Genomic DNA, 20,529 nt, shown 5'->3' with positions numbered 1-20,529 from the left:
AAATCTGGCTCAGGTCTCCCCATCTCTGGTATGTCAGCCAACTAGACACCTCCCTGATTCCTCAGGCTGGGCTGGGGCCTCCTACTTCAAGCCAGCTTGGCTCATCCAGCCACTTTCGAAGTCTACAAGGGTTCCGGGGCCTGAGCAGAGCCCTTTAAGGCCCCCTGAGTCCCAGTGTTGGCAGATGGTTGGGCAGAGCCCTGGTTCTGAACGGTGGCTCTGTGGAATGCTGCTTGGTTCCCTGTGCCTGGACAAGCAGTGCAGCCTTGGGGCGTACCTGTTTCCACAGGAGTGCCCTTCCTTGCATCTGATCATCCTATTACCCCGGGCACCTCCAGCCCATCTTTCACACCACAGCCATGTCACCACCCAGAGCTTCCTTGCTGCCCCAGGGGGCTCTGCTTTCTGACTCAGCTTTTCTCAGAAGAACTTCAGGGACACCCAGTTTTGCACATGTCTTTACAGCTGCCTTTATCAGCCTGGGAATGTCAGCGGAGACTGAATAGAGCACAGTTGCCGCTGGCAGAGGTCATGTGTGAGCGAGGAAAGGTGTGGGGCCTTCAAACAGACACGTGACCCCACACTCAAGCTTATCCCCTGTGTTCACCAACCACGGGCCAACCCCGAGCCCCAGGATCTGCGGTTATCTGACACGGAGACACACGTGTTTCTGTCCCTCAGTATGTGCATGGCTGGGAACCCAGACAGAGGTCATGTCCACCTGTTCTCTGTGTTACCTGTGCCCCACTTAATCCAGGGCCCACCCAGGCTGTCACCTGAGAAGATGAGCTTCTCCTTCATGATGCTGACATCCCGGCTGGTCCGGCGTACCGCGGCACTCAGCATGATCTGCTCTGGGTTGTAACTGCGTATGCCACCAAGGCGCCACCTGCAGAGATGGCCCCATGGGCATCAGGTCCTCCCCCAGCCTCCCTGGAGCGGAGACCCTGCCCATTTCCAGAGCCTCTCCTGATGTGGCCTGAGAGACTCATGGTACAAATGGGAAGCTGAGGCCCAGACAGTCTACTGATTCCCAGCCTCTTCCTCCCCTCCTTCATCAGCAACCTTGGCCCAGAAAGGCAGTTTTACTGGTTATACCCTGGCTCTCTTTGGATGGGACAGTCTGGGAGGAAGGAACTTAGCAGCTATGACTCTGATGACCTCCTATAAACCCACCAACACAACAGGCTGAGCAAAGCCAGAGGACAGTGACAGTGAGGTTTTGCTTAGGACTGGCCCTCATAGGTCCCCAGACAGGATGTCAGAGGAAGCTGGTATGGAGTTACCTGATTAGAAATGAGCACCCCCACTGGTCATGGTGGCACATGCCTTTAATCCCAGCACTGGGGAGGTAGAGGCAGGCAGATCTCTGTGAGTTTGAGGCCAGTCTGGTCTACAAAACGAGTCCAGGACAGCCAAGGCTACACAGAGAATCCCTGTCTGGAAAAACCTGGCGGGTGGTTGGAGGCAGCTAAGACTCCATATGAAACTCACTGTGGGTTGCGGAATAGGACTAGCACAGCAGAAATGGACAGACAGGGTGGCAGGACAGGGCAGACATGGGGGAGCGGGAGGCAGGAGGGGAAGGCACTGTGCCTGGGCTGGGCTGGCTGCTTGGCCAATTCTTGAGGGCAGTGCTTGTTCCCCTGGCTCCTTGGCAGGCCCCCCAGTGCCAGCCTCAATGCTTGCATGTTGTAATGTTAGGCAAGTGTTTGTGGAATCAGTGAATGAAAGGATGAGGCCCACAGAGAAAGTATATCCCCCTTGCTTCATCTCCCACATCCCTTCTCTCTCTGGCTGTTGCTGACCCCGAGGAGACAATGACTCTGCCCAGAGCTGTGTACCCCGCAGGCAGCACACATGGACTCTGCAAGTGGAAAGAGGATGTATGAACTAAACTTCCTTTCAGGGGCTCAGTCCCATAGCCAGGGTCCAGGCTCTCTTACACCCTGGCCTAGATGCTGGTCAGCAAAGCTGTCTGACTCAGCAGGTCTTAAGACACCTGAGCATCCCTAGTACCTAGGTCTCATCTTAGAAATGAATGTTGGAACCCACTGCGGAAAGTATCAGGCCAGGGTCTCGACTGCCAGGCACATCGGGGACAGGAAGGCCACTGGGGAGGTGGGGAGAATTTGTCTCCCCAGGGGAAAAGGAGAAAGGAGTGAGGGTGTGGATCATGGATGGTGAAAAAGAAAAGGTGATGGGAGAGATACAGAGAAACAGCATGGACCACTGGAAAGGAAGTCCCAAGAGGCAGAAGCCAGTGGAGCAGGAGAGAAACAGAAACTTGGGCTTTGTACTGGGCAGATGGCAAAGAGCCCCTGAGTGCTGGGCTTGGGGACATGAGGACCCTCTCCCCAGGGGAGACGCTCTGGTGCTGAGGGAAGCTGGGTCGGCACCTACCAAGGAAACGCTGGTCCAGCCTGCAAGCACTGCAATAAGGACCAAACAGTACAGCACACAGAAAGCCAGACAGGAAGAATAAATCCCAGCACTCAGGAGGCTGAGGCAGGACCAAAAGTTGGAGGACAGCCTGGGCTACATAGCGAGACTTCGTCTCAAAGGAAAAAAAGAACGGAAAAAGAAAGAGCAGAAAGGAAGGTGGAGGGGGTGCGAGGATGAGGAAGGTGCTTCAGGCAGAGACGGGCAGGGGCCACCAGGCTTGGTGCACACCAGAATTACCTGATCAAGTGATAGCTGTGAGATGCCAGAGTGCAGCAGGGAGGGGGAGGGGAGAGAGGAGGGACATGCGCCATCAGAGCAGGATGGGACAGAGAGAGAATGTCAGTCAGGAGCCAACCCCAGCCCCTTGGTTCCTGGTTGCCTAGGGCCCCATGCTGTCCCAGCATCTTCCCATCCCTGGACCACCCATTCCACCCATGGCAACCACATGCCAGCTGTCTTAAGGGGTGAGGGGATTTCAGCTGGCACTCGGTCCTACTAGGAGTAAACCCAGGCCCTGGCTCACTGGGAGCAGACTGGCCGCAGAGGGGGCAACGTCCACCAGATACCACAAAGCAGACCAGGATGAGGTTTGGCTCTGAACCCCGAGCTAGGTGCTCATTCTGGAGGCCATCCAGCTTCTGCTAAGGGCGGGGCTGGGCCTGCTGGGGTAGGCAGGTTATGGAGGTCTTGGGCCCACTCACTTCTGGAGCACGAAGATGCCGATGATGAGGCTGAAGGAGATCAGGTCGGCGGTGACCCACATGAGGCAGTACTCATCTGGGGGCTGTGGAGAGATAACAGAAGACCAGTGTCCAGTCAGGGCTCATCTAGACCGGAGGGCCACAGACTGGGAGACCCCTTATGGAAGGGCAGGGGAGGAGCTTGAGGCCTCTCACTATTTTATTTTGCAAGAGTGGAGACGGTGGGCTGGGTCTCTCTTTCTCTCTGTGTATGTGTGTGTGTATTCAGGGTAGAGGAAGTGTATAGAGTCTCGAGTGTGTGTAAGCTTACAGGAGCTCAAAGCAAGAGCCAAATGATGAAATATGAGTCCTTTATGTATGTGTAAGATATCATGTGCCTGGCAGATGGACATATGGCCCTACAAATAGGTATGGGGCACCTGTGAGGGGCAGTAGGACATTAATCACCAGGCCTGGGGAGGACGAAGCACCGCGTATGTAGCTTCAGCAGCCTCAATCTCGGACAAAGGGGGGCGCTTTCTGCCATCCACCAACTCCCTGGGGTCTGAAAACTCCAATAGGCACACCTCTGCTGCCTGCCTATTAGTTATTCCAAGTCATCTTAGAGGAGGCTTGGAGGTATGTAAGGACCATGGGCAGATGGGAGCTTATAAAACCGGGTCTGCCAAGCCAGGGCCTGGCAGGGGTCATGATGAATTGCACAAATCCATAAATCTCAAGGCCCAGGCCTCCACAGCCTCCTCTCTATGACCGAGGCCCTCTGATGGCCTCGCCCAGCCCTCTCTTCCATGGAACTACCAGTAACTTAGCTCTGACTTGCCAACACAGCCACTCACTTAGCTCTGGAGCCCTCTACCATGTTTGTGTCCTCAGGACATGGCAGGGGGCCTCTGCCTCATGCCTGGAGAACCTCAGGGACAGGAATAGGAGCTCAGCTGGTCTCGGGTGCTCCATCACTGACCCCATTCACTCCTCACAGTCCTCCGAGTAGACCTGCCCTGTCCCCAGCCTCCTTCTGGAAGAACTTTTCTTTAAAACCAAATCTAAGGAGTAGCCCACAACCCAAGTAAGTGCTAGCTTCTTGGGTGTCACCAGGCAATGTGATCTTTCCCGGGGGTCAGGCCCAGGGTCCCCATCACTTGAGTACAGATCTCAGAAGCTGTGACATTTCCACTCTGCCTTAGGCCATACTGCCCCCAACACACCGTGGACGCTACCACGCCAGGTCCTCCCCAGGGAGCCCCTGCAGGTCACTAATGGCCCCCCTAACCATCCCCTAGGTGTCCTCAGGCCCCACAGTCTTCAACTCACCATGATCCAGAGTGGAGAAGGCACCCGAGAAAGAGTATGGGAGTTGTCAGAAGTGACGGATGGGACCCCGGCACACCACAGCAAGGAGAAGAGCCAGGGCGCATTGACAGTGTAGAGGTTGACACTCAGGTTCCAGGATGCATAGTCCCTGGGCAGGGGACAGAGTTTGATCAGCTGCCTCCAGCCGCTTTGCTGTGCAAGGCTGGCGGAGCAGCCGGATAGCCTGTCACCCCCACAGCCACCCCAGGGACCTGTGTGCACAGGCAAACCCAGCTCTGCCCAGTGAGCTCACTCCCAAACCTCGTGTGCCCAGGCTCCCTGTGTGTTAGGTGGAAGGTTGGACTCGAGGATATGCAGCCCCTCCCTCCTCGGGGACACCTTGGCACGGGGTAGGCACCTGAGCTCCTGGTCGGACACCTGAGTGTAGCGAAGGTTCAGCCTCTGGATGTGGCCTCTGCGTAGGCTGGCGATGGCTTCTTTAGACCCAGATGTTTGCTGGAAGCCTGGAGCCATCTTCCGTACTAAAGGCCTCTGCCTGTTAGGCAGCCACATGACCTGCCGGCAGGAGACAGCATGGACAGGCTGTCAGACCTCTCATCTCCAGACTCGGGGAGAGGGTCCCAGACCTCTTTAAGGACCCTTCAAGGGTCAAAGGGGGCCCTGGCAGTGAGGCCCATAGTGGATGACTCAGGCCGCTTCCCTGGTCAAAACAAAATGGGCAACTCCAACCTCCCCTCTTCCGACCACAGTCAACAACATCTAGAGAACTGTGCATCACAGAGTGGCAGCAGGTTCATCAAAAGGTGACACCACAGTGATTTGGGCCCTAAATAGTGATTTGTTCCACTAAAATAGCCAGAGGACATGGGCCCCTGTTCTCTGAGGAATTGAAAGAATTTGTTGGAGTCTTTCCTGTCGCCAGAATGGACCAGTCAGGGAAATAAGGAGCACACAGCGCCATTTACCAATAGGGAAGCTGAAGTCTGCAGAGGGGACGGGTGAGTTTATTGGGGTGCAGAGGTCTAAGCTAGGGTCACCCACTGGGTCTCACCTGGCGCTGCGGGAAGCCTGAGCGCAGCACGGCCTCCAGCGTGATGTTGAGGAAGCTGCCTCGGTACGGGTGATCACGGGGCGGATCTCGGAGGTTGAGCAGCAGTGTGGCGTTGCCCTTGGCCAGCTCCAGGAGCTCGGCCAGGCTGCAGATGGACTGGTTCTGGACCTCCCTGTAGTCGGAGGTTGATAGGGAGCTGGCGGTCCAGAAGGGGTCAGTCTGGAAGAGACAGGACATACACAGCTGTCACCAGCCCTTTGGAGCTTTCAAATGTCTTTCTGGAAATGGAGCATGGAGACCCAAGGCTGCCCAAGACTGCTAGTATGTTGGGCAATTGATGACTGTGGCCCAGTAGGGGTCTTAGGAATGCCTAACCTTCACCTCTATGGCCCCAGCTGCTTCCCAAGAGTACTCTGTGCATGGAGCCTGTCCAGTGTGGCCTTGAGTCCATTATACAGCCTGATGAATTATATGATCCATTATTAAACCTGACCCTCTTTGCCTCCATCTCTGGTGCTGCGATTATGCTACCCCACCAGGTTTAGGAAATAACCCCATGCTAGATGAGCCCTCCACCAACCGAGCAACATCCCCAGCCCTACAGCTACCACTAACGAGCCCACTGAGGACCAGCATCCTTGAGAGGGAAAGACAATGGAGCAGAGATGTCAAACAAGCAGTGACAGCTACGGGTTCTGGATCCAAGATCCCAGGAGAGGCTAGCCCGGCGGGGTCATCCGAGCTGAAGGCCACCTGCCTCCTTTAGGAGCCTTCATGTCTCCCCTGCCAAGGGCAGGCCCAGGTACAGGCAAACCTTGAGGAACCACTGGCCGGCATTGAGCCTCTGCAGGGAAGTCCAGTTGAGCATGGCAGCAGGCCTGCGGGCCAGCTCCGGGAAGACCTGCTCCACATTGGTGGTCCTCCGCAGGGTAGTGTCATGCATGAGGAAGGGCACGCCATCCAGGCTGCAGGAGAGGGCCTCTGTTATCTCCCATGCAGGGCCGTCCCACGCCCCCAATGCCCTCCCTTCTTCCCACCCTCAAAGGGCACAGCTGTCCCATCCCCATCTCAGCCACAGACCCCCCCACCTCCACAGGACACTGGGCTGGTGGGAACCTCAGAGTGTTCAAGGGACAAGTCTCTATAGTGTCAAGTCTCTATAGGTCAAGTGGGGGAAGGCAGCTGAGGAGGGGAGGGCTGGGGAAAATGGGTCTGGGCAGCGTTAGAAGGTAAGCGCTGCGTCATTTGATGACAGAGGAAACTGAGGCTAAGAAGGAAGCTCTCAGCTCGAGGTCCACGGCCACGAAGTGGTGGAACCCGGCCTCAAACCCAGTCCTTGAAAAGTCACCCTGATAACAGTGCCAACACAGGTCCCTCTGACAAAGTCCACATATTTCCCTCATCCTTATCAGCCCACCAGGACTGGCAGCAGTTCACAGAGTTCCTTAGTGTAAAACAATACAGGGCACCCAGGCTTCCTGCTCCGCAAGGCATTTGATCAGCTCCTGCTGCACAGCTATGGTGGCGATAATCTTCGCTGCCTACGCTAGGAGCGGTCACCTCACATGCGCGCTGCGCTGTATGCCCTGTGGAATAGTATCTGGCGGCCCTGCCTTCACTCCTCCTCTGGGGTCAACTCCTATTGGTTGGTACAGGTTTCGGCGTCATTTATACTAACACATTTGCTGTATCTAGAGAAGGAAATGTGCACATCACTTCTGTATGGCCTTTTTGTTTCTTTTGTTTTGAGATGGGGTTTCTCTGTGGAGCCTTGGCTGCCCTGGAACTCAGTTTGTAGACAAGGCTGGCCTCGTGGAGATCTGCCTGCCTCTGCCTCCCGAGTGTGCCACCATCGCCCAGCTTCTGTATGGTTTTATATCCAGCGGTCACTGTGTTGCTCTGTACCTTGTTTGCTCCTCTTAGTCAAGTGTTTGCATTCTACCCAGCAGAGACAGATAGACAGACGTAATTTTTCCCGGTGTGTCTGTGGCAGCGAGCGCTCCAGGTCCCCTACACCTAAACCCTGCCTGAACAAAGGTCTGTTCTTTCTCTTCTGGAGTCTGGCACAAACCCCATGTGCACTAAAAAGCACAAGCCAAGTCTCCACCCCTCCTCCCACCGCCAAGGCGGGGCAGGAGGTTTTATGAAGAGATGCAGACGCAGAGGTAGAAACGTAGGGGGTTGGGCAGGGAGGCAAGTGGCCACCACCCTTCTCTGCCATGCCAACCTGATGGTGACGTCAGCTTGTAGCCCATATAGCTTCTGCTCCAGGGCCTTCCGGAAGGACATCAGCGTGTGCTCTGGAGCCAGCTGGAGAGGAAAGGGTGGTGAGGAAGAACCAGGGTCCAGCTGATGCCCCCTCCCCAGCCAATGAAAGTCTTCCCTGCTGGGAGGTCTGCCTTTCATTCTGGTTCCTTTGTGGAGTTGCTGTGGGAACCTGGATACCCACACAGCTGCTTTGAGGCTCATTTTTTTTTCCCATTTGTTATGACTTGTGTGCCTCACAGGGCTTTGGGGAAAAGGGGCAGGCAGTCAGTGTGCTGAGTAGGGACCCATATGAATGCCTGACACAGCTAGGACTTAGCAAATAGTAACTCTGGCCATACTGTCCTCGCTGTATTTCAAGCCCTGAGCAAGACTCTGGAAGCAAATGGCCCTTTCCACAGCCTGTGTCCCTGTGGCAGCCGGGACTGAGTGCCTGCTTTTTTGTTTTTGTTTTTTCCTGGATCAAAAGCCAGGCTCTGGTGGAGATTCTGGAGGGGGAAGAAGAGAGAGGTGGGGATTTCTGTGATGTGTTGAGTTTCTTCATCTATACAGGCCCAATAATATTCTCTCCATAGCTATACTGGTACATAAACTAAAATCCATGCTTGACACTCAATAAATTGCAACCCTACAGCTCCACCCATCTCACTGAATAACCCTGTCTTGCCATCCATGGTGAATTCTCCCTCCTAAGGACCCCCCACCCCCCACTTCTCTCCTGCCCACTGGGGATGTGCGCTCACTGTTCTCTGAGGGTATTTAGCCGGGCAGCAAACTTCTGAGTCTCCTTTGGTGCCCTGCAGTCAGAGTAAATTGCCATACCTCCTCCTACCACTAGAGGTCAGTACCAAACCAGAGATTTGATTTAGCCTAGGCACTTCAAAAGGCTGGTCATCCTTTGAGAAGCCCTCACGAACACGCACTTGGTGACCCTGGACACAGTCATTCACAGTGACAGGGAGGAGGCACTAGCTGCCCCTCAAAAACCAGCACTAAAAATCCTCGAGATGGCTTAGTAGGTAAAAGTTTCCTGCTGCCAAACCTGACAACCCGAGTTTAACTCGCAGGACCAACCGCACGGTGTGAGGGAACCGACTCCTGCAATTGTCCTCTGAATCTCCACATACATTTTGTGGCATAAGCTGTGAACGCCACACTTTTTTTTGTTTCAGTTGATCTCACAGAAGTAAAGAGCAGAACAGTGATTGACAGAGGCTAGGAGCAGGCAGGGGAGGCCGGTTACGAGGTAGAAATGCTGGACAGGGGATCAGGTTCTGGCATTCTACAGCAATGGGGTAGCTGTGGTAAATCATAACTTCCTGTGTGTTTTGAAACAGGAAAGGAGGGGATTCTGAATGTTCTGAACACAAGGAAACAACGTTATTCCACTTTGATGTGGAATAATGCATCGCAGACGCATGCGATAACAGCCTGACCTGCAAGTATGCACCACTATCCTGCATCAGGTAAAAAAAGAATGAGCAGCACAGCCAGGCATGGTGCGCACGCCTGTAACCTTAACACTCAGGAGGGTAAGACAGCCCGCCGGTTGGTGAGTTCCGGGCCGTTCTGGGCTGCACCCTGAGACCCTGCCTCAAAAATGAAACAAGCCACCACAAGGAAGCAAGCAGCCAAGTGCGCAGCTGGAGAGGCTGCCTGGAGTCAGCTTCGTCGACGGATAAACAGCGCGAAGGAGAAGAGCGACGCTGCCACAGATTAAAAGACACTCGGGAGACGTGTGTCAAGCAGATGGGCCACATGATGTCATTTTTTAAGGCATGACCGTGATTTAAAAGAATGCACTACAAAAAGACGTTTTTGGAGACAAAGGAAAACTGAAGTATGATATTAGGTCATATTAAATGATTGTTAAGTTGGGGGCTGGAGAGATGGCTCTGAAGTTAATACCCGGCTGCTCTTCCAGAAGGCCTGGGTTTGAATTCCCAGCATGCTCACAACTGTCTTTAATTCCATCCAGTCCCGGGGAATCTGAGGCCCTTTTCTGGCCTCCACGGTGCCAGGCAAAACAACCATACACATAAAAGTGAAAAGAAATACTTTAAAAAATTGTTAATTTGGTGTTATCAATTACTATCATCATGTACGTGTCAGTGTATGCGTGTGCACGCACACTCGTGATTCAGCGTACATGTAGAACTCCTAGGACAGTCCTCTCCTTTAGCTTCAGAGGGGTTCTGTGGGTTGAACTCAGTATTCCAGGCTTTCCTGATGAGTGCTTTTCCCTGCAGAGCCATCTCTCTAGCTGCTGTTTGTTTTTAAGTCCTTATGTTCTGGGCACGGTGGCCCGCGCCTGTAATCCCAGCAACTCAGGAGGCAGAGGCAGGGAGGTGGTGGTGGTTTAAATGAAGCTTGTCTCAAACAAGCAGATCAAATCAAAACAAGTCCTTCTGTGCTGGATATACGTTTCCTAGCCACAGATATCACATGCATTTCCCACGGGCTCCCCCTCCCCTGCATTGGCTGTTACTCTGTTCCACCCTCGGGGGGGCACTCACCATGGGGGCCCCTCGGTGGCCGATAAGGGCAGGTTTGGGGCCCAGGTCCTTTTTCTCCATGATGCAGGGAGAGGAGATGGTGAGAGGTATCAGGTAGAGGGTGAAGACCACAGCGAAGAAGGTACAAAGAACGGGGACCTGAGAGGCTGCGGGCACAGGCAGTAGGAACATCCGGTCAGTCACCTGTGCAGCCCTCACCAGGCCCAACCAGGCCTAGCTGGCCAGGCTGGAACCAGAACTTGGTGTCCTAAGGAGGGGCCTTAGCTCCGGCAGGAGGTGAACCTCCCAACAGCTGACACACACACGGACACACAGACAGAGGGACTGGGAGAGCAGGAACCCAGAACCTTTCATAGCCTTTCTATGAACCACCTGCAGCCAGCCCCAGGGCCTCACGCCCAGGCCCCTCAGATAGAGTCCCAGTGGGAGCAGTCTAAGCTGGCCTTGGCGTTGGCGGAGGTCAGGCGGGTGGGCCCTCTCTAGGGGATACTCACAGGACCGTTCTGCACGGGCGAATTGTCCTGCTACGATCCAGGAGAGGGCGGTGACGGCCACCAGGGCCCCTATGTGCAGGAATGGTGCTGTGCCCTGTGTGTGAGGAGAGGCAGACAGGCAGTCCTGTCTCCATTTGCCGGCTGAGGACACTGGGAATCCTGCTATGAGGCCCTCCCTGCTCCTCTCTGCATCTTGGTATGGAGGAACAGGAGTGAAAAAGGTATTGCCTGTTGTAAGGTCCTGGGGGAGCACTGTCCCTGTCCCTAGCCCACCTCACTCACCTGCAGGGAGATCAGCAGCACCTCCCATTCATCTTCCCAGAGCTGGGCCACTGCTGACATGGCCACCACCGTGGAAGCCAGGATCACCACCAGCCCCATCTGGAGAGGGAAGCACCAGAGTCAGGCCAGGGGTGAGGACAACCTGTATTTGAGAAAGGAGGAGGAGAAAGAAAGCAGAAGTGCACACAGGCTGGGTGGTGATGGCGCACGCCTTTAGTCCCAGCAATTGGGAGGCAGAGGCAGGTGGATCTCTGTGAGTTCGAAGCTAGCCTGGTCTACAGAGAGAACTTCAGGACAGCTAGGGCTACACAAAGCCCTAGCCCTGTCTTGAAAAAAACAAAATTAACAAACGGAGGAGGAGGAGGAGGAGGAGGAGGAGGAGGAGGAGGAGGAGGAGACAGAGCAGGGAAGAGGAGGGAAGGAGAGAGCCTGGGATGGACAGAAGGCAGCGGGAAAAGTGAGAGGACAGCCAGCGATAGAGGCAGGCAGATCCCAGGGGGAGGAGACTTGGTGAAAGAGAAAGGAAGACTGAGAAAAGAGGAGAAGAGACTGGAAAACAAGGGGCCTCTCTGGCACCAGGCCTCTACTAGGGCAAGGGCCTGTGAGCTGTGCAGTGGGAGGGGACTGGGCTTACTTGAGGGGGGGCTCTAGCAAGAGCAGCCCCTGAGGCAGGGTTCTCCTCATGGTGCTGTCTGTTAAACTGGCTAGCTGGGTCTCCTGCATCTGGCTGTTCATTTTTTGTTTTTTGTTTTTTTTTCTTGAGACAGGTCTTATGTAGCCTTGAACTCCTGACCCTCCTGATTCACCTACTTGGTCCTAAGATTACAGGCCTGCACCATGGTGCCCAATTTATGCCATGCTGGGGACTGAACTCAGGGGCTGTGCATGCTAGGTAGACACTACCAACCGGGCCACATCCCCAGCCAGGCTTCTGAAATGTTCCACAGGAAGTGTGCGGCACAGCTGCAGTGAGCATCAGGGCAGCTAACAGGAAAGAGATCTGTGGTGACAGGCACCTGAAACCCCAAAGTAAGGAAGAGTAAGCTGGGCTCCCTGCCTCAGTCCTCTCCGGAGCCCTAGAATTCTTCACAGTCCTGGCTCCTTCCTCACTTGCAAAGGCTTGCCTGCGGTGGTGTGAGACTGTGGTGGGTAGGGAGGAGCCTCTGAAGAGCCATTCCTGAAGACATTTTATTACACTAGGAGGCCGCCAGCGGAAGTCCTTGCAATAAAACCGATTCCCCATAATCCTAATACAATTAAAATTTCATCACAGTTTTACAGTTGCTGCTGGGTACCCATCATGCTCAGTGGCATCCTTGAAAGGCTAGGGAGGGACTCTTCCCCAGGGTGTCCTTCAGCCACAGGCTTGCTACACTCTGACCCCTCCCAAACCTAACTGGGAAGTATCTAGCTGGAGGCCTGGGGTAGACCTGAGCTCAGCGTCTATATCCCTGTCCTTCCAGGCTGTGACTCGTGATGGCAATGGAGGAATCCGCTCACTCATTCATTCACTCATCAGAGTCTTGCTGTGTGCTGAGACCCAGGAAATGCTGGAATCCAGCCTTGTAGATTGGTTGGCCTTTTGGCAGATGGTCCTTGGGCCTGGGGTTCCCGCACCTAAGTCACACTCCTGGTTCAAATCCTGGCTCTGTTGCATTGGAAGAGGGTCATACTTTCAGGGACCTTCTCTGAGCTGGGGTATAAGGGTGATGATAACTTGCTTCCCAAGGAGGGGTTTGAGACATAAATGAGAACAAGCAAGCAAGGTGCTTTGCATGGTGGCTGCCACTAAAGGAAAAGAGTGTTAGACGTGAGTGCCGCCATTTTGAATAATTGTACCTGAAAGGGGTAACAGAGAAGAGCAAATGAAACACTGGGAAAGTGCCCATCACATACAGTCAGCATCCAGTCAATGCTGCTAATGACAAACAGCATTTGTGTCTGGCATACAGGAAGTTCTCAAATGTGCCTGCCTTCCTTCCTTCCTTCCTTCCTTCCTTCCTTCCTTCCTTCCTTCCTTCCTTCTCTGCCTCCCAAGCGCTGGGATTAAAGGCATGCACAACCACTTCCCTGGCAAACGTGCCTTTCTAGAGTGCAGCTGGAAGGACAGAAGCTGCACCAGCTGCTGGATAAGGGCCTGAATTCAGTCAGCACCACTCAGGCACCCATGGCGGTCAGCAGGCCCCAGCCCAGCTCAGCCACACCTCCTGTGGCCAGGCAGAGTCTGGGGTCTCTCTGGGCTTCAGCCAGTGTGGCTGATAAAGCCCTCCTGGGCACAAGCCTTGGACCACAGCTGCGGCCCCCGGAATAAGGGAATTAGACCCAGAGATCCAGAGATCGGGGGCAGGCCAGCATGCTCAGGGTGCACTGCCTAGGGATAAGGGGTGGAAGCTATGACCATGTCCCTCAGAAGAGGCATCTGAGATGGCTCTGGGTGGTGGCTGGGCACAAAGGTCATCTCACAGAGGGGCCTCCTGTTTTCCATAAAGCAGCTTCCCGAAATGCTTCAGTTTCTCTTGCTTCCCAGGCCCCTAGACTTCTCCCGGGGACCCCACACAGAGCCCTGGGCCACAGTACGCACCTCCCTGCCCATTCTGAAGCCTTTCTGCCCTCCCCTCCTCAGGACTCAGGGGAACCAGGGACTCTAAACACAGACCTGGATTAAAATGTCCCATAAAACTGTCATCTTCAAAGCAATATGACCCTGGCATAAGACCAGAGGAATAAATGAAAGCCAAGTGCACAAAGAGATCTGAATGCATTAAAGGAGTATAACAGCATCTCTGACACGGGGTGGGGGTGGGGAGCCGTTCTGAGGAGCCAGCTGGGGACACTAGGAAGCATCTCCAGCAAGCTTGGGAAGATCACATCAGGCCCCAAAATAACTTCCAAAAGATTACTGAACGTTTAAATGTCAAAAAAGCAATGCTCTATGATTACCAAGTGACATAATAGAAAAACTTCATATTATCTTGGAGTGGGAAGGACCCTTCTAAGTCTGGTCCAAAATCCAAGGGCCATAAAAAGAGATGATAGATTCAAGAGTTGTTTGTTTCTTGTGTTTTATTTTTCTTCAAGACAGGGTTTCTCTGTGTATCCTTGGCTGTCCTGGAACTCATTTTGTAAACCAAGCTAGCCTCAGAGGTCCTGCCTCTGCCTCCTGAGTGCTGGGATTAAAGGAGCGTGCCACCATGCCCAGCCAGATTCAAGTATTTTTTAAGGATTAAAAAAAAAAAAACCAAAAAACAAAAAATATCCTGTGGTACAAATACAATAAACAAAGTCAAAAAGTGAAGGACAAACAACTTATCTGCAGTTCATCAGCCAAAGGGCCAACTTCCCAAACCTACAAAGAGCTCCCAAGATTAATAAGCACACCCCGAAGCGAAAGGACAGAAGGCAGGACGATAAAGCCCGAGTGACTGGGGTCTCTCGGGGCAGAGGGGAGTCACGGGTTGGGAGTACTGGCAGGAGCCTCTGTCCTCTCAGACAGGCCTTTGCCAAGGAATCAGCTCGCACCCAAGGGTGAGATGGATCCTGTTGGCATGGCCACGCGCTGCCTAGGGAGCACGGGTTGGTGCCATGTGGCAAAGAGGGCATTTTCAAAGGTCAAGATTGTGAAAGTATACCTTCTTGTTGGACATGGTGGCCCTTATCTGTAACATATGCACTCAGGAGGCTGACACAGGAGAATGACCACTTTGAGATGAGCCTGGGCTCCATAATAACTGCTGATAGTGGTGGTGCACACCTTTGATCCCAACAGAGGCAGGTGGATCTCTGTGAGTTCGAGGCCAGCCTGGCCTGTAGAGTGAGGTCTGAGAGGCCACACAGTGAGACCCTGCCTCCTAACATCAGCGAAAGAGGCGGGAAGATACACGATGTTCTTCTCTGGATCACAGCTACCCCACCCCAGAAGAGGACTGGAAACTACTGGATGTGAACAGGAGCTGGGTGGATAACCAGGGAAGGAGGGGTGACAAGAGCCAGCGTCAATGGCATGGCCTTTCTGGGAGGAGGGCAAAGGTGAGGTGGACTGTGTGTGTAGAAAGAAAGGGAGGGTGCTGAGGAGGTGCTAAGCAGCCAAGAGCCTGCCACCCTTGCAGAAGACGGGGTCGGTAAGAAACACCCACATTCCAGCTCAGAACTGTTCATCACGCCCGTTCCAGAGAATCTTATGCCCTCTCCTGGCCTCTGGAGGCATTGCATATATGTGATATGCTTACTATAAAGGCAGGCAGAACACCTGTGCTCATAACATAAAAATAAACTTAAAGGGAGACCAGTGAGGTGGCTTTAGCAGGGAAAGGTGCTTGTTGCCGAACCTGATGATCTGAGTTTGAGTCTCCAGGACCCACGTGGTAAAAAACTGACTCCTAAAAGGGGTCTCTTGACCTTCCTATATGTGCCGGGGTATTCTCTCTCTCTCTCTCTCTCTCTCACACACACACACACACACACGGGTAATTAAAATAAAAAGGAGTGTATGTAGAGAAATTGTCATTGAGTATGGTTTTTCATGTCCAAAATTTTGGTCACATTAAAAAAAAAAAAAAAAGAATTAAGATAAAGCAAGCAGACAGAAATAACCAGGATTCCTTAAATACATATGTAGACTTTCTGGGCGCTGCTCAAATACCCAGGGCCTGGGAAGCCAGTGCAGCTTGGAAACAGATCCAGCTTGGCTCATCGCTGTCTGCCAGGCCCTTCTGCCTCTGAGATCTCCCAGGACGGAGTGGGTGAAGAGAAAGGGCCTGTAGCAGGGAGGTCAGCTGAGGGACCCCCTGCACGGACGCTTCCCATCTGGCTGGCACTGTCGGCCTGCAGGCTTCTCCCTTAGGATGGAGCACGTGTGAGCTGACCTGCTGAGAGCCAGGCACATCCCCGGGAGGGGACCACAGTATGACCACCCCATGCCCGGGTGCCAGCTGATAGCCTCTTTCAAGTGTCAGCTATGTAGCTAAGAGAAGAAAGCGCTACCCAGAAGGGCTGAGGAAGTCCCTGAGCAGATCCCAGCACAGTCAGCAGCGGGGACTGTTCCGCTGTTTTCTTCATCCCTGCAAGAACCTGGTCACCTAGGCCTGGCTCCCAGGGTGCCCCCCACTGCTCACCATGCCTAACTCAAGTTCATCTGTGCCCTCTCTCCTTGTTCTGTGCCCTGCTATCTGGGCCTACCTCATGGGTCCTGTTTGTTTCCAGGTATTTTTGCCCCTTCTTAAACGGTGTGCCCCCTCCTAGCCATGCTCCGGGAAAAGAGATGACCCCCACACTCCCTCCACACCCCACTCCACACACCCGGGAGGGGATGGCTCTATCTGGGCCAGGACTGGCCCAGTCCTAGCGCCCTGATCAAGCACAGTAGGCACCAACAACCTAGACTCAGCATAGGTTTGTGTGTGTGTGTGTGTGTGAGAGAGAGAGAGAGAGAGAGAGAGAGAGAGAGAGAGAGAGAGAGAGGAGAGTCGGATGAGGTTTTGGACCAGTCTAGAATGAACACTGGGGACAGCAGGGAAGCAATCAGTGCCAGTTTAGTCTTCAAGGAGCACCAAATCCGAGTGGGTTGTGATCAGGAGCTGACAGAGATTGATAACACAGACATTCTAAAATACATCCGGGAGAAAGGGAAGGAGAAAAGGAAGGCTGCTGGGGCAGGGGAGAAGCCCCTCCTGTGGGACAGACTACATGGGGAGGATTCAAATAACAGGAAAGGAGCTCAAAGAGAAAGCGAGCGAGTGAGGGCCAGAGTGAGGAGCTTTTAGCTGAGGAAAGGTGGGCATGCTAGGGGTGGGAATGCCCTCTCCCACGGCAGAAGCTGAGGTGACTATCCAGTGGCAGCGGCAGAAAGTCATCAGGAACAGGACAGTCCGGGTCATCCCAGGCACCATCACCAGAAGTCACTGAAGAAAGCAGGGAAGGTGGGAGCCGAGGCCCAGCTGGTGCTGCTGAGTGCAAGGCTGCAAGGCTGAACCTTGAGGCCTCCCACTCACCCTGTGAGACCTCAGGCACACTGACTAACCCCTGTTAACTGTTTTTTGCTCCAGCAAAGTGGGAGGGCTGCTGTGCCTACACTGTGGGGATGTAAGGGTTAAGGGAATGTGTGTAAACCAGGCAGGATGGTGCCTGGCACCATAAGAGTTCAGGGGAAGAGCAGAGCCGTTACAGAGGTGACCCAGGGGAGGGACCACCCAGGCTACTGTCTGCTTCCAGGCCTCCTTTCCCCTCCCCCAGCGGAGACGCCTTCTATTACCTTGTGTATCCAGTGCAGGTTCATTTGCTGCCCCACAGCGATGTGACATAGTGCCAGGACCTGAAGAGGGGCCCAGGGGGCCGGTTAAGCCACGTGTGACTGGAAAGCTTGCCAGCTCTCCAGACACCCTGCGCTACACTCATGCCCTTGGCCTGACCCTACGCAGGCAGCACACCCTCCCTACAGGCACCAGGAATGCCCGGCCCAGCCCTGTCCAGGCCTGGCCTCCTTCCAGATTACTCCAGGCCTCTGGCCTCCTGCTCTGGGAATTCCCCCATGAAAGGTCCCTGGGTTCAGCCGCAAGCAAACTGCTCAACTTAATGCATCCATTCTTTGGGAGATCCAGGCCCTAGGATTCTGAAACAGACCTGAGCCCTGTCCCCAAGGTGCCCCCAGTGGAGAATGGCTCAACCTGAGTGTCTCAGTGTGGAGGGCACTGGGGGTAGACAGCCCAGGAAGTTTCTGGATGGTGTCTGCAGCAGGTGCTGAAAGCCAGAATGGCTCTTGCTGGTCTGGGGGAGGGGTGGAAATACATCGGAAGGAGACTGCTAAATGAGACTTCCTCTTCCCAAGCAATATTCAAGGGTCTGGGCAGAACAATGTCCCTGTCCCCCAGAGGCGCAGCAGAGGCCAAGCCTCCCCCTCCTAGGAGCAGACCTACAGGAGCCCAAGGGAGCCCCTCCCCATACCAGGAGGCCTGCAATGTAGGTGAAGGCAGCAGCTGTGGTCACCAGGATGGGCACGGACCAGTCACTCCAGTAGCCCATGCGGTTGTAGAGGTACCTAGTGGGAAGAGAGGTCAGAGAGGTCAGACCAGGGTACTGTTAGCTCTCACACAGCTGCAGCTGGGGAACCACAGCAGGCCCTCCCACCCCATACTGGTAATCAGTGCTTCTTTTACCATCAGTCATGCCTACTTCCAGCGGGCACTCAGAAAGCAGGAAGCAGAAGAGTTCAGAATCACCGTTCTGAAGGCCATTAGACTTCCTTCCCAGTGGCCTGCACCTTTATACATGTGTGGACAGGGGATCACATGGGCATGATCAGCACAGCTCTGAGGGACAAACACACTGGGATCTAATCCCCACTCTGCCTCTTGTTGGCTTGTAGGAGCTTGTGGAGGTGATGGGCATTACGGGATTCCAAGACACCCTTGACTGTGCCATTCATCTCAAGTTCAATGGCAAAATGAGAAAATACAGAGCCTTAGAACTGATAAGACGGGGCCCGCCAGTCCACTCACCTGTAGGGTGGGGATAAAAAAATGCCCTTCATACCCAGGGCTTCAGGGAATGAAGGGAGGGACAAGGACATAACAAACTCTTCCTAACAGAGCATTCACTGAAACCAGTACAAAAAATGCTGAGAAGTGTGATGTTCCTTTTAAGCAGCATGAGGTCTTCTTGCATTCACGAGCCGTATTTAGCCAGCTTCCCATTAATGGAAGCCTCATAGCTTGCAGTGCTTTATAAACTAACACAAAAATGAGAAAATGGGCACAACTTTGTACGTTTCTGTTTCCTTGGGTTGGGTAGCTATAGACAGAGTAACAGGGCCGAGAAAGCACACTTCTTATGGATCTAGGGGGGTACAGCTTAGCTATTCCACAGAAAGATGACCCACTCAGAGCCTCCTTGTGTTTGTGGGGAAAGAGGGGCTCAAAGGGGGAAGTAACTCACTCAGGGTACTAGAGAGGCTGAGCCAGTGCCAGGACACTCAGTGGCACCCTGCCTGCAGCCGGGAGCAGACATCATTGAGACTCCATGGGGCATCTGCCTCCCCTGTCCCTTCCCAGCGCCTTGCTCTGAGCCTGTGAGAAGGCCTGCTACTCAAAGAAATCACAGGGAATGTTCCTCTTGTACAATTTGGAAAACTGAGGCCCAAAGAAAGCTGGGAATTGGCTCTGGAGCTATTCCTGAAAGCTCTTCTGGTCCCACTGGCCTTCAAGTGTGGCCACATAGGGTAGGGACACTTCCAGGACAAACACACAATAACCTACCAGGTGTGTCCAACCTGCAGCCTGTGGGCCACATCGGCTTGTCGCCGTGAGTTTTGCTGCTTTGCCTGTTTTTGTTTGATTGTTTGCAATCCCACTGTGTTCTCTAGTGTGAACTCTGTAGATGACAGTGTTGTCTCAGTGTCAAAAGGCTGGACACTCTGGACCCTGTAAGAGTCTCCTTGCCTAGCCCCATCCAGTGCTGAGCCCTGGGTCTTGCTTACATCCTTTGCAGCTCTGGAGCTGAAGAAGCAGGTGGCAGGCCACTGTGGCTGCCTCCCACTCGGGACAGACACTCAGCATCTGCTGAGTCTCAAGAGCTCCCAGGAGCTATTGAGGGTTGAATCTCCATCACTGATGCACCGTCGACTTCCTGTGAGACCTCTCAAGGCTCTTTCACCCTTATTTCCTCAGACTGCCCTTGGCATGTGTTCTTGGCACTGACTGGCTGTATGATCACGGGTGAGCATCCCTCCCTGAACCTCACTTTGCTCATAGAGTTCAGTAGCTGTGTAGGAGTTAACGCTGAAGGGCAGCAGGCAACATTCTCATGCATCCATAATACCGCCCATGCTTTAGACACTTACAGTGACACATGATTGACCTGTGATATTTAACAGAGACCGGGGCCCAGCTCCAGAGCGTGGGTGGACCCGGCTCATCTTGCTGGGCTACAGGGCAGGTGGAGGCATGAGTGTGTCCTTTGCTGTGTTCATTAGTGACAGCGGTCCAGTCCGGTGCTGCACAGAGTGTGACAGGTTGTCTCGATTGTCACCTTGACAGAACATAGCAGCACCCTTCCTTGAACTGCAGCCCACTCAAAGCTGAGTCTGAGGAGCTCCCCGGCTGTGAGGCAGAGCTCCCTCCACTGGAACCTTGGCCTTCCCCCACCCCGACCCAGAGGGAGAAAGAAACCCAGAGCACCTGGAGGCTTGCCCCCTGACCTCACTCCCCACACTGAATGTGTGATCTTGGGCCTCGGTTTCCAAAAATCTGTCAGTGGAAGAGTTCTCAGAAGCTCACAGGGTCTTCCTCCCTGCCCATGTCTTTTACTTGTCAATAAAAAGCTGACAATGGTGGGGTGAGGGCGGGTCCTGACCAGAAATGCCCCTAAAGGAGGCAGAGCTGAATTACAGTGGCATGTGCCCGCTGTGCCAGTCCAGCCAGGGAGCCTGAGGCTAGGGACTGCCTCTTCTGCCCAGGCCTTGGTCTCTCTGAGCC

At 53.9% G+C, this 20,529-nt stretch overlaps 1 protein-coding gene across 3 annotated transcripts in view; it reads right to left on the bottom strand.

The window, feature by feature from the left end:
- Nucleotides 1-20,529, bottom strand: part of Gdpd5 (glycerophosphodiester phosphodiesterase domain containing 5) — a 76,100-nt gene that overhangs the window by 1,625 nt on the left and 53,946 nt on the right. For 2 of the 3 annotated variants that reach the window (XM_055623627.1, XM_055623628.1), the window contains 13 exons: nt 18,002-18,095; nt 17,313-17,372; nt 11,066-11,164; nt 10,784-10,877; nt 10,290-10,435; nt 7,736-7,818; nt 6,323-6,473; nt 5,509-5,727; nt 4,855-5,012; nt 4,458-4,605; nt 3,147-3,229; nt 2,683-2,697; nt 777-889 (listed from right to left, as the gene is read on the bottom strand). In XM_055623627.1, the coding sequence (XP_055479602.1) occupies nt 777-889; nt 2,683-2,697; nt 3,147-3,229; nt 4,458-4,605; nt 4,855-5,012; nt 5,509-5,727; nt 6,323-6,473; nt 7,736-7,818; nt 10,290-10,435; nt 10,784-10,877; nt 11,066-11,164; nt 17,313-17,372; nt 18,002-18,095 (1,463 nt within the window). The remainder of the gene's footprint in view (nt 1-776; nt 890-2,682; nt 2,698-3,146; nt 3,230-4,457; nt 4,606-4,854; nt 5,013-5,508; nt 5,728-6,322; nt 6,474-7,735; nt 7,819-10,289; nt 10,436-10,783; nt 10,878-11,065; nt 11,165-17,312; nt 17,373-18,001; nt 18,096-20,529) is intronic. The other variant, XM_055623629.1, reaches the window with a different exon arrangement.

Source organism: Psammomys obesus, unplaced genomic scaffold (genome assembly GCF_907164565.1).
Source record: "Psammomys obesus unplaced genomic scaffold, mPsaObe1.curated_primary_1811, whole genome shotgun sequence".
In the NCBI taxonomy this organism is placed as follows: Eukaryota; Metazoa; Chordata; class Mammalia; order Rodentia; family Muridae; genus Psammomys; species Psammomys obesus.
The sequence above is the reverse complement of the archived record's forward strand: the minus strand, read 5'-3'. Positions and strand labels throughout refer to the sequence as shown.